This window comes from Bos grunniens, chromosome X (assembly GCF_055505025.1).
Source record: "Bos grunniens cultivar Pamir isolate PY7600 chromosome X, Bosgru_T2T1.0, whole genome shotgun sequence".
Classification (NCBI taxonomy): domain Eukaryota; kingdom Metazoa; phylum Chordata; class Mammalia; order Artiodactyla; family Bovidae; genus Bos; species Bos grunniens.
Window position 1 is genome coordinate 14,311,134 of NC_141194.1, and position 14,083 is coordinate 14,325,216.

The 14,083-nt window shown below is 37.8% G+C and overlaps 1 protein-coding gene across 9 annotated transcripts in view; it reads left to right on the forward strand.

Annotated features, from left to right (window-relative positions):
• The window catches only part of CDKL5 (cyclin dependent kinase like 5), a 179,463-nt gene that overhangs the window by 115,337 nt on the left and 50,043 nt on the right, over window positions 1-14,083 (forward strand). For 7 of the 9 annotated variants that reach the window (XM_086387354.1, XM_086387349.1, XM_086387355.1 and 4 more), the window contains 2 exons: window positions 170-215; window positions 10,588-10,724. In XM_086387354.1, the coding sequence (XP_086243480.1) occupies window positions 170-215; window positions 10,588-10,724 (183 nt within the window). Of the gene's footprint in view, window positions 1-169; window positions 216-10,587; window positions 10,725-13,795; window positions 13,994-14,083 lie in introns of those variants that run through there. The other 2 variants (XM_086387357.1, XM_086387356.1) reach the window with 2 other exon arrangements.

Sequence of the window (14,083 nt, forward strand, 5' to 3'; positions counted from 1 at the left end):
AGAAAGACAGTTTTGGAACTGAGAAATGAGGGACTGAGGACAAGGAGGATTTATTTTTTATTCTCTAAGTTCTTGCTACTCTGTTTCAGAATATACCTCCAGACAGTTGGGATTCCTAGTTTGAAAAACACTAGAGAATGACTTTTCTTCTGCCTCTTTTCCTTTGCAGGAAACGCATGAAATTGTGGCAATCAAGAAATTCAAGGACAGTGAAGGTATATATATATTTTTTTTCTTTCTGTATTTAGTTTTTGTGAATCGAATATGGAAGAGATGAGATCTAGCTGATTAGACTATGTTCCTTAGATTTTAGAGTCTCAATCTCAGAAAGTATAATAAATATATCTTATTGATCATCATGCTTTGCTTTGAAACATCTAGTTCCTCTTGTGTGAATATTTTCAAATCTCATGATATCAGAAAATTCAGTTTGTGTTTTAAAGAGACAGCATTGGAAATCTTGCTTCAAATGCTGGACAGAAGATGTGCTATTTACACTGTTTCCACATACTAACAGTTTAAAATGAGAAAACTTATTTGAAGTAAATACTTCCTGGGTTCATCCAAGTAGTGAGTGCTGTGTTAAAGGCTCTGGTATTGGTTACTGTGATCTCCTAGTTAGATAGAAATACAAAGATAAGTAGTATGTAGACAGTACAGAGGGAATGGTTTTATATTTAGAATAACTCATTGGGAAAAGAAAAGCTTTTCAAGAAGAAATACCATACTTGGAAGCTTTGGTCACATAGAGACCATTTCAAATGGAGTATTAAATTTGCCCTATACCGGGCAAGGTTTAAAATAAAATATTAACAACAACAAAAATAGTGTACCCAGTGAAAGTAATGTACAGGAGAAAAAATAAAGCATTTCAGTAGGCCATTAGGTTTTAAATCAAGACTATTATTGGCCATACAAATACAGCCAAGTAGTAAAACTGACTCCAAAGACAGACGTGGCCTCTAAGAAGATCCAGGTAGCATTTTTTTCAGTTTTTTTTTTTGACAGAGACTCCAAGCAGAAATATTTTTTACCTCCTAACACAGTGTTCTCATACATAATATCATATGTATATAACTGAAGGAAAAGTTTCACAAGGTTATTTTACTAATGTGAGGTTCTTTATTTTCTGTTCTTTCTTGCTCATATAAATTCATACAAGTACCTATTTTGGCATCAAATATTTTGATTCACAGCCTGCCATTTGAAAACTAGTGCTACAGGAGTGAAAGATCCCACCATAACATCAACCGATCATATCTAGTTAGAAGCGTGACAATAGCATTCATAGCCTACCTTCATCAGCACACAGCGACTGTGTACTGTCAGATACCAGCCTCTGTATTTGTGAACATTCACCACCCCTACCTTAGAGACTTAGCAAACATTAAATAACAAATGGGCCTCACTAACAATTCCTAGGGTAGAGACAGTAGTATTTGATGTAACCCAGCTCTGATGTGCTGGTTATGTGGAGCACATGCACGTCAGCTGGGAATTTTAGCCTTGTCTTGGCAGCCTTAAAGAGTAGGCCAAAAAAAAAAAGTACTTTAGCTAATTCTTTAAAAACAAAACCCAAAAAAGCCCTACTTCAAATGATATACCTGTAGTCTAATAGGAAGCAATAGCCCCAGGCCAACCCACTAGGAGACCATTGGAAGTGAGCTCTTTGAGCAGTGGCTTTGGGTTAACCACAGGTGGCCAGGAGACAAATGGTGTTCTACTAAAAAGAGTGGCTGCAACAGTAGATCAAAGCATAACCTTTGCCTGCATATAAAAACTTCTGACTGTGCATTCATCTTGTAAGGCACATTGTCGACCATCAGTTACCACCAGAAATAATGTGTCATCAAATTTTTGAAAAGCAGTGCAATCTAGGCCACATATGTCATTGCTTTTAAAAAAATAAATACCCAATTCTTTACAACCTCTATCCTATAGAATACCAATTCTTAGCTTCAATTAAGTGATATATTTGACCCCACATTAGAGTACCTTCAGATTGGCAATCAGTAGTGTATCTGTTGAAATTCATTGAGCACTGGGGACTTCCTTGGCAGTCCAGTGGTTAAGACTCTGCACTTCTACTGCAGGGGCATTGGGTTTGATCCCTGGTCAGAGAACTAACAGCACCATGCTGGATGGTGTTGCCAAAAATAAAAAAATTCCACTGAGTACTGAACCAGGTGCTGTAAGATCAATGAAGGTAAATCAGGTCTGGATAATTTCAAGAAGTTTCTGATCAATTAGAATTAAGACCTGTAAATAAAAAGCAGTAAAAGAGTAGAAAGCAGTCAGTGCCTGAATCACTTTGCATAATTTTGAGGTGAGAGAGATTGTTTCTAGTTGTGGCATCCCAGGACTGTATTGGTAGTCTAAACATGGGAAACATTTGATCAGCTCTTATTTCACTGAGCTGACAAAACACGAATCCACTCTGCCCTCATCTCTGCTGGGCCATTATCAGTTACTATACCTCAGAAGCATGCAGCCCCATCACTTACCACCTTGCACCTGGACACTTTGTAGGCATGCCTGTACATACTTCTGGAGGGATACTTCCTAAATATTTCAGTGATAGAATATGAAAATGTATCCAATTATTCCTAACTTCTCAGTTCCAGGCCTATCCTAGGCACACTTTCCTATTATTTCCAGTTCTCCCTGGGAGACCTAACACAATCTTTTCTGTCTTTACCCTTTTCCTCCTGCTAGAGTATTACTGTGCTTAATGGAAAGCAAGGGAACATGTGCAGTTAATACCCTTTTGGAGTGTGAAGTGTACATAGATAGTCTAGTGTTGGTGAGGATGTCCATTCAACCCCTATGTAAACCACTTAATTCTGTATCAGTTTATCATCTTAAATTTCAGTCAAGCTAATTATAATTAAAAATATTGTTTCATAATATTGCCCTTATTGTCATATAGCTCCCATGAGTTTCCTTTATTAGTTATCCTGAATATATTCTTTTGATATTGTCATACTGACTTTTCTAAATCCAGTATTTAAAAATCTTTGTGAAGGTAATGAAATAATTTTGCAAAAACATTGTTAAACTGAAATGGGATCTGAACTTGGTCTGACCCACATTCAAGCTAATCAAGTATTCTCATGCTGATGGTATCAAGGAATATTTTTTGAGTATATATATTATCTTCTGTTAGCTTTAAAAGATTATGATAATGTCCTATTTTCTTGTTAAATTCATATGTATCCACAAATTTACATTAACCATTTTTTGAGCATCATTTTAAGGTAGACTGCTGTTTAGTTCAAGAAGTCGTTATTATCCTAGATTATTATTTAAAAGGGAAACCAAAATTTTATAGTAAAAGTTAAATTGAGAGTTTTAAGTTGAAAAAAAGTAATTAAAATTATGAAAATAAATTTACTTTATCTTATAGTTAACACAATTTAGATTATAATAACAACTATGTACTATTTCTTAGAGAAAAGAATCAAGTGTTATCTTTTGGCGGGTGGGGCAATTTTTACAGTAAAACTATAGGCTAGGTCAATGAATGACTTTCACAATAAAAAGGTCATTAAAAGTATACAAAAGGTTTTGTCACTTCTTTTTCAGTATGTTCCTGTTTTTTTTTTTTTTTTTTCTTGTCTTCATCCTTGTCAGTTTTTTTTTTTTTTTTTCTGTCTCTCCAGTTAACTGGTATAACTCCATCAGGTCATTTATCAGTGTCTTTGCTATGATTTTCCCTGAAAAACTTTGACACACTGGTGGGAATTAAAAACCCCTGTTAAAAGAAAGGAATGCTTGAGTGAATACATTTTTATTTGAGATCCTTTCATTTGTTAATATTTTCTATTTTGATGACTTTTGTTTCTTTATTCATCATCATAAATGTGGAGTCTCAGATAATGAATTCTTGATGATAACCCTGAATGATAGTATTATAAATTTGTCTATTAATATAAGTTTCCACAGAGAAACACTTACCTAATAAATACCTAACCAACCAGAAGTCTCCATAGAATTAATTCTACTCAGTATGTATTTGTATTTTTCTGAGAAAAGAAAAATTATCAGAGACCAAAAAGATACTAGAGATTATTTAGGTAAAAGGTACATTTCAGGCTATGTATAATGATAAATTGAGGCTAATCCTCCTACCCTTCCTATAATTCCAATCTTGTACATTGAGATTTGATGTTCAGATGATAATCTTCTATCACTTTTGGATCAGCATTCTCTTATATGCCAGTGTCTACCATGCTCAATTCTGTAAATAATCCAAGAGCACTAATTTAGATAGCTTTGGACCAGCAAGAATTACAAACCCTGTTCAACCTTTAATTAAAGAAGTCCTGTGGTCTAAAACTTATTTTTGACAAACTTTTGAATCATCTGATGTGATAGTACCTTTTGTTTATTCGAACTTTTCAGCCCTTCCTGAATGTACGGGTGATAGGGTGAGGAGAGATCCTCCTCACTTGTCATTGGGCCTCCATACATGACAAGGAGGCTGACTTTGAGGGAGTTGTGTAGTAGTCTATGGTTAAGATAGGATTTAGGCTGTGTCTTTGCTTTTCTATCAAAATTGCTTGCATTTCATATCTTGCTCCTGTTTATGGTTTCTATAGATAAATATTTTACCTTGGAATGGACATAGTTGTTCTTAATCATAAGAAAATGTTTAATTGATCATTCTTTCCTCCAGTTTATGTCATCCTTATTTTTACTCAGACACTGGAAAGTTCTATTCTGATCTCAGAATCAAGGGAACTCTGGTCTCTTATTTTGTATACTTGTACAAAACAAGGGTTCATAATCTTTAAATTCAAGAATCTGATTTCTGTGTAAGAGAGGCCTTGAGACAGACTTTCCAACCCTTGGTTAAACAGATGAATGAGTTCACTAAGTTTGAGCTAGTCATGATTTCACCACACTTATTTTTAATGACCAAAATGGATCTCTTTCAAACTTCAGGGATTCTTCTTGAATTTGGTGAACATTTTGCACCTTTCATGTTTTAATCCATTTCCATTGTGCTTTATCTGGCCTTCATCTCTGAAGATTTAAGAGTTCTCATCATTTTTGGTATATATGACAGCAGCACCACCATTTAAACCCCTCTGGCCATTTTTCTTGCCTCCTGTTGATGTTCCCTCTTCAGTCAGGGCATCCAGACTCAAAAATGGCACCGTTATGGTTTTGTACCATGATGGCTTGACTTTTCCCCACAGAGTACGTGTTTAAAGTCCATTTTGGGGTGCCTCTTTGGCTATACAAAAGTGTCAAGTTTGTGATTTCATAAAGTAGGTTATAGTTATTTCTGGACTTCTTTTCAAAGCCCACAGTTCTTTAAAAATAGGGTTACAGAAGAGTTTCTGCTCATCTTTGGATTTTTCTCTTTTCATCATTTATCTTTGCATTTCTTTCGCTCCTGTGATCTTTCTTCTTAAAAATTGTTTTCTTTTACTTTGTATCTCCCTCCTTGATTTTTATGTATGTTAACTTTCAGCCTTGCTGGCAAGGTTAGAAATAGGTTGGTTAGTTAGTTTTTTTTTTTTTTTAATGTCCTTTTCTGACCCTACTATTTAGTCATCACTCAGTAGAATTTCAGAGAAGGCAATGGCACCCCACTCCAGTACTCTTGCCTGGAAAATTCCATGGACGGAGGAGCCTGGTAGGCTGCAGTCCATGGGGTCACAAAGAGTCGGACACGACTGAGTGACTTCACTTTCACTCTTCACTTTCATGCATTGGAGAAGGAAATGGCACCCCACTCCAGTATTCTTGCCTGGAGAATCCCAGGGACGGGGAAGCCTGGTGGGCTGCTGTCTATGGGGTCGCACAGAGTCGGACACAACTGAAGTGACTTAGCAGCAGCAGCAGCAGCAGCAGAATTTACAGAACTTTGTCAGAAGCACTACCTGTACTAAGCTAAACACCCTCCATGGTAATTGATGTCCAGGTCTATCAGCATGCATATAAGCAGGAATCACATGGAAGGGCCTTTAGCAGCATCTAGTAGAATGCTAATACTAGTTTACTGCTGAGGAACCACAGCTACTATTTGATTAACTGAGACTAAGACACAGACCCCAGGATCTTCACTGAGCTTTTCTTCCACTGACACTGTGCTGCTTTGCCATGTAATGAAGCAGAAACAGTCTAGGCCTGAATTTGGGTGTTACAACTCACTCTCCAAAGCTCACCCACTGCCTTTACACCATGTCACCTCTGTCCCTGTGGTGTGACATTCCCTTCACTTGCCCTGAGAAAGTTATTATTTCTAGACTTGGTTTCTTCATTTGTGAACTGGAGTGAAAGTGAAAGTGAAGTCGCTCAGTCATGTCTGACTCTTTGTGACCCCATGGACTGTAGCCTGTCAGGCTCCTCCGTCCATGGGATTTTCCAGGCAAGAGTGCTGGAGTGGATTGCCATTTCCTTCTCCAGGGGATCTTCCCGACCAGGAATCAAACCCCCGTCTCCTGCATTGCAGGCAGATGCTTTACCATCTGAGCCACCAGGGAAGTCACAGAGACGGTAAAGCATCTGCCTGTAATGCGGGAGACCCGGGTTGGATCCCTAGGTTGGGAAGTTCCCCTGGAGAAGGAAATGGCAACCCACTCCAGTATTCTTGCCTGGAGAATTCCATGGGTAGAGGTGGCCTGGTGGGCTACAGTCCGTAGGGTTGCAAAGAGTCAGATGTCACACACACACACACACACACACACACACAGCCTAAATAAAAAGCCATGAGATTATTTCAACTGGAAGGCAGGGGGTGTTGTGCCCACTTCAGTAGGCTATGCATCTACCTTTAAAAATCTGCCTTACTCAACAGCTTTGCTACTTTCTGAACCTCTGAGGAGAGAAGCATGTATAAGTGGAATGTACATTCCTTTTCCCCATCATCTAATCATTTAGTGCCACAATTTTCATCATAAAGTACATGGAGTAGGCCAGGAACCTTTAAAAGTACTCATAGGAACAAGAATAATGGAATTTCCAGATAATGAAGAGTGTGCATTTTTACTTTCACTTACAGAATTAATAACTCTACTTTCTTCCTGTTCCCATTCATTACAATCTTAGTGCTAAAGTGCTTACCTCAACTTTTAATAACTGAGTGGCATAAATTAGAAGAGCCTTCACTTCCTAAACAAGATGAGCTGCTTAAATGAGGTGGCTCTGCATACTAAGTGATTTTGTGACCTTCTTTTTGATGATTTGTTTTTCTTTTCTCTTTAGCCGTTGTTTAGCAAAGTTAGTATAGATTCAAATAATAAATATATATGTAACAAAGTACCAAAATTCAGTGGAGTTTAGGCACATAATCAATGAGATCTTAATGAAAAGAAATCATGGATTATTAGATTTGGGAAAGGCCATGGGACTTTTTAGGATACTGTGTGGGTGTGGAGGAGTGTCCATTTAGTTACTTTATGAATGAAAAGTTAAATGGCTTGCCCAGAGTCACATGTTACATTGTTAGTTGGTTAAAAGGGTCCAAAATATAGGTCTCCTGGATCCTACTTCGGTGTTCCTTCTATGACAGCCATGCTGCTTTGGCCATTTGGCTTTATCTGTTAGCAAAGTGAAACTGCCACAAGTTGGTAATGATACAAAGGTACCTGTTTTTCAGTGCCAAGAATTCCCCAAGCTTTTGATTAGAAAAAGTATACCAGCTTTATTTACCTTTTACTTTGTGGCACCATTTATTTGTAACCAGCTCCAGCATAGCTTAGGGATGTTCTAATAACCAAATATATATGTGTTCTTGACCCTCGGTGCTGTCAGTTTTCTGCAGTCTTCATTTTTCATAATCACATATTGTAGACTACTAGGGGCAGAGGTAAAATAAATAGGGAAAATAAATTCAGTTTGTCTTACTGTCTGAAAAATGGCCCTTTCAAAGTTCTAGAGAAAGAAGCTTGAAAACACTGTCCTCAAAACCAGGAAGGCAAAGTGCCTTTTGTTTGATATCATATTGCTGCTTCCCATGTTTTATGGGAATAAGAGCTAGCCACATATGGGCAAAGATTTCCTCGTAGCACCATCAAAAGCATTTGTGTAGGAAGTATTTATTGATCTCCTCTGTACCAGGTCCAGTCCTAGGTGGTTGGGTGTGTATTATTGAATACCAAGCAGAACTTAGACCCGTCGTCCTAGAGCTCTTGGATTAGCAACGGTGGCCACATAGATGGTAAACCAGTAAGCAAACAAATACATCAGTAAAGATGGTGGGAAGGTTTGTGAATGAAAAGTCAGAGTACTGAGATGAGGACTAATGGGGATGGAGGCTTGCTTTGGCTGAGTGATCGAGTGACATTTAAACTAAAGCCTGAAGGAGCTAGCCCTGTAAAGAGTCTGGTAGTGTAATGAGGGTTCTCAGCAGAGGGAATAAGCTCAAAGGCCCTAAGGTTAAAAAATGAAGTTTGGGGCTCTTTTGGGAACCGAAAGACTAACATAAAGGTAGGGAGAGAAGGGCATGAGATGAGGGTGGAAACGCAGACAAGATCAGGTCATGAGTAGTATAGTTGTCTCTTGCTGAATTACTTCCTTATTAGAAGACCATCTATGTGGCAGTCTGTCTTAGAGATAGGTGGATTTTACTTTGATTACCTCAACCTTGGGAGTAACTCAGATGGGACAGCAGAGAAACAGGTTGGCCTTCTTCATAAGACTGGAGGCATTTAGCCTCCCTAGTCTTTAGCACTTCTGACAGTTACAAAACACCAGTTCTCTGGCCCAGCCCTGGTTTGCAGAACAGCTGGACATCTGCCCTCACAAGCCTCTAAGCTACTTTGGAAAGTCCTCTAATCACGTCACATACATTGCCCCTACTGCCAGGTGGCCCCCTGTTTCATGCTCCGACATGGGCCCTCTGAGGACCTGGTTTCCAGTTAACCTCCCTGATGTGGGTGGATTGGTTTACTGTCTGTGCCACTGTCCGCTTTGCTACTGCTGCTTCCTGCCTTCTGATAGGCAGAATTCCTGTTCCAGGATTCTCCAGCAGTTTTCTTGAAGTAAGGAGAGTATTTCACTTGTGTAACCAGTTCACAAAGGAGCATTGACTTTGATTTAATTATAGTCTCTTTTCTTTAAACCCAGTTTGAAAGGTGGCGGGGTAGGGGAATTCTCTGGTAGTCCAGTGGTTATGACTTGGCATTTTCACTGCCAGCTCCTAGATTCAGTCCCTGGTCCAGGAACTAAGATCCTGAGCTGTGTGGGGTGACCATAATCTCAGAGGTACTGCTGGCCCTGCATTTAGGATCTCCCTTCCCTCTTTGGTCCCATTTAGGGTCTTTTCTATAGTGTACTTTGCTTAGGAAACATTTCTTTCTTGAAGGCATCTTCATCTTTCTCATCTCTGTCCCTAACCCTATTTTCTTCCTTCCCAGACATGCCTGAATGTGAGGGTCACACAGCTTAGACTTTCAAGCTAGGATTCTGACCATTACCCAAAACCTTAGGGCCATATGTATTTTAGAATTCATAACTTTTAGATTTTAGAATGGAAATATGGCATGTCACCTTAGGATCCTGTGATCAGGTATTATTTCCAAAGCAAAATATAAGAATTATTTATACTAAGTAGGTTAAACAAAGACTTATAAGTGGTTTCATGTTAGTTCAGGTTTTGCTCCTAAAGAGATTTTCCTTAAAGTTAGGAAAAAAATATCAGTTTTTAGACTGATGTTTTTGGTTTTCAGAATGCTGATCAGGGATTAAGAACCTGTATCCTTCTTTGTATATACATATGTAACTATGGCGGTTAGGATGTCCCAACTAGATCTAAAGCTATTATAAAAATTCCTTTAACATGAAATAGTACCTTACTTGCTCCCCTGCCAATTGATCCATTAGCGTTAATGTGACTTCTGTCCTTCCTCTGTGTCTGAGGGTTCACCATGAGTGGAGCTGATGATACGAAAGGGTATATTGGTTCAGCATAAGTTCTCCATTCCAGTACACTACACTACCTCGGGGTGGACAGATGGACATGCCACAGGAGGACAGCAGGAACTGGCAGCAGCCGCTGTTCAGAGAGATCAGTCACCCTTAGCATTCCCTGCAGGCCGACTATGAGCTGCACTGTGGATACATGCAGGGCACGTGACCTCTGCTCACAGAGGTGACTCACATGCAGCCTGGGGAATAAAATGCTCTTTTAAGCCAAAGCTTTAGGCCCAACTTGAAAATTTCAATGGCTACAGATGCTGCATGGAAGCTCCAATCAAGTGATAAGATTGATTCCTTTTTACCCTTTTATACTCTTCCTTCCTCTGTATGTAGTGGTAGGGTTAACACAACAGTGGATTCCTATGTCGTATCTGTAAGTCTGTTTTATGTATACACTTTGCAGTAAAGAGTACAGGAAAATACAAGCAGAAAGTTAGGTTCGTGCTGGTCAAGTAAGCCTTTTCTTCTATAAGTTTCTCATTCTTGATCCTTTCAACAAGAAAATCTGATATTTGATATTCCATCCTTGGACTTCTTATGCAGAAGTACTCAAAGTGGAAAGTGAAATTGGTATGTTTTCAGTGTTCTTAGAATTTCCTGAATAGTGGTTTGAAAGCTTTAATTTTATTCTATTCACCATTGTTTACATTCTAGAAAATGAAGAAGTCAAGGAAACGACTTTACGAGAGCTTAAAATGCTTCGTACTCTCAAACAGGAAAACATTGTGGAGTTGAAGGAAGCCTTTCGTCGGAGGGGGAAATTGTACTTGGTGTTTGAGTATGTTGAAAAAGTAAGTCACTGACACAGTAGAGATCTGCCTCATTCTTTTATTTAGCACTGTTTCGGATGCTATTAAAGTATTATTGTTGGATGTTACTTGTCATTGTGCTCTTAATCTGACTGTAAAAATGAAAGTATTACCCAGAGTCATTAGAAATCCTGAAAAAATATTGAAGGATTTTGTACGCTTTAACCATATAGAGATAATCTTAAATTTAAACAGTGTATTGATTTGGCTTCTGAAGTCTTAGACTCTATCTTCAACAAGTAATTTTTAGACTTCGTTTGTTTTAATTATACGTAAGCAAGGCCTCTGAGGGAGAGGTACATAAATTGACAGTGATGGTACAGGATGATAGAAGTATGTGTAAGATACTGCACAGGCACAGGGTGTCTGAATCAGACCTAGATGGCTCATGAGTGGGCTCATGAAGCAGCCTTTTTGAATTGCCAGTGTTGTAGCTTTATTTGAGGGAAGAAGATGTGCCAGGAGCCAGAAGGTAAAGCTTGAGGAGGTAGATGAGACCACAAGTAAGGAATTAGAAGCGTGGGAGAAAAGAAGAAAAAGCACATACTGTTCGAGTTGTCTCTGTACTTGCTTTAATATTTTTATAATTGTTATTAACTCTTAGTGACAGTTTTAATCATATGACCTGAGGGGAAATGTCCAATGCCATAAACAATATTATATACCTATGAATTTCTTGAACAGCAACTGACTTACATCAGTTGGTTATTGTCAAGAACTGAAATAAGTGCTTTCACAAGAATAGAGTAAACTGGAGCCAGACAGACCTTTCAGAGGTTTCCTTACTGAGTAAATAGGTGGCTACTGCTGATTTCCTGTGTTCTTATCTAAAATTAAGACTGGAGAGGTTTATCTTTGCTTTAGGTTAAATCTCAGGTGCTTTCTGTGTCATAAATGACAGAGTATCACCACCAGCATTATCATCATGAAATGGAAAGCAGAGTTGCCAAGACAGCTAACCAGTAATATGGCTTTTCAATTAATTCAGCCTTTACAAATTATTTTTCTAATTAAATATATATGTATATAGTAATTTCATTACAAGCAAAACTTGAAAAAATATAAACTTTGTTGCCTTAAAACACTGTTTTATGTTGCTTTTCCAGAATCTGTTTAAAGGCTTCTTTTTTTGTGTTAATTTAGGCATTTTCCTAAGGGATCCTTCCCACTGGGGGAAAAAACCCTGAAATTTGATATTTTAAAAAAAGTAATAAAAAAGGATTGCTGTAGAATCAGATGCTTATTTTTTAGTTGTCAAAAATAATCATGTGGTCTACAATTTTGCTGCCAAATAATAAAATTCAGCCAGATCTATTTTAGTTATCTTTTTTATTTCTAATTCTACTCATGGTGATTGTTTACAATTTCGTATGAACAAACAGAGAAATCATCTATGTGTATCAGACAGTGTGTAATGTCTGCAGTCTCTCTGCTGATAAGTGGCAGAGCTGCTACCAGAACTCCAGTCTTCTGACCTCTAAGCCTGGGATTCTTGTGCTGGCCTTACAGTTTTTCAGTGGAAGGTGACCATCACCCTCCCATCAGTAGCAGTGCCTAATGATTGACAGTGAGTCTCAAGAGGGCAAGTAGAAAGATGTTCTTAGGGGTAGGGAGTTGTAGCAGAGACACAAGATTACAGTGGCTTAAACAAAATAGAAGTTTCTGTCTCAAGTACGAATACAAAGGTAGATGGGTATGGTACCTCTGCTCTACAGCTGTAGGAGATCCCAGGTGGCTTCCGCCTTTATGGTCTGCCACCCCTCAGAAGTGGCCCTTGTCCTCAAGGTCAGGATGGAGCTTCAGCTATCACATCCCATTGGCCAGGACTTAGTTGCATAGCCATACTACCTGCAAGGCAGAGGAAAATGTACTCTTCTTTCTGGGCATTTATGCATCTACCTATAAGATATATTGCTCTAGTAAGGGAAGAATGGATTTTGGGGGACATTTCTCTCTATAAGTGAGGAATTTAGAGTTGAATAGTAAATGAGACATACAACTTATGTTCTTTATTACAAAGCCCTTTTACTCCTCACGTGCATTTGTTAATTGAAAAAGATAATTCCAAGGGGAGAATCCCTAAAAAAATGATACATATATGCTTTAAACATTTTATTTTAACTTAAGACTTATCAATATACATTCATTTTCCACATTCTCTTTAGAAGTGGGTATTGATCTTCTGATTGGATTTCTGATGGGCTTTCTTACATACATCCTACCCTTAATGCATCAGTGATATCCTGTGTCAGCTTCTTTAAAGTGAAGTGAAAACTTAAAAACATTGCAAAGTAGTCTCAGTGCAGAATCCTTACCACCACAACTGTCCCTTGCCAGTGTTTTCTAGTTGTATTCACATTTGATTAGATAGAATTATGTGTAGTGGCTTTCCTTTAAGTCTTTTCAAATTATTAAACTTCCCTTTCTTATAAACAGCAAACCTCTTTTTAAAAAACATTTAGTTGGCTTATATGATACATAATTATATTAAAATAACATGTATCTGTTATAAATAGGTATAAGAGTATTAAAAACAGGCAGCTGATTGGTTATATGTATGCAACTTGACTGGCAGGGACAAAATTTTAGAGCAACTTTTTGGTCTTAGGACTCCTTTACATTCTTAACATTATTGGGAACCCTAAGAGCTTTGTATTTATGTGGGTTTTATCTATTAATATTTATCATATTAGAAGTCAAAACTGAAGAATATAAAAATATTTATTGATTGATTTAAAATAACAATAAAAAACCCATTGCATGTTAACATAAATGTTTGTGTATCAGTCATTCTTTCAAGTAAAAAATAGTATGCCTCAAGAAAAATTACTAGTTCAATTTATAACTTGATTACCCAACTGCTTTTCCCCAAGACAGCTAGCATACTTTGATATGCAGCAGAAGTGGTTTAGTTGTATTCCTCATTTTATCATGTAGATTCCTAAAAAGACAAGTACTCAAGAACTGTAACTGAATAAACGTGATAATTTTTACTGCTTCATCAAAGACATCCTTTACTGAAATTGACCTTTTCCTTTTTTTTCAAATGTAAGGATATGGCATTGAAGAATCTAATGCTTTGATTCATGCTAAGGTGCCACCAGTATAAATGCCAACACAGTGAAAAAGGCAAACAGCTGAGTACTGTTATGAATATAGTTTTGACTTCATGGGTCCTCTGAGACAGCGCCACTCCCGGAGATCCAGATTACACTTTGAGAACTGGTGTCCTAGATGGTCATCTACAAACAGTAAACTCTAATCATTCTATAGACCTTAATCTTGTGCTTTACAGAGGAAATGGAGGATATTTAGTTAATCTGGAAATTTACTGGAAATTG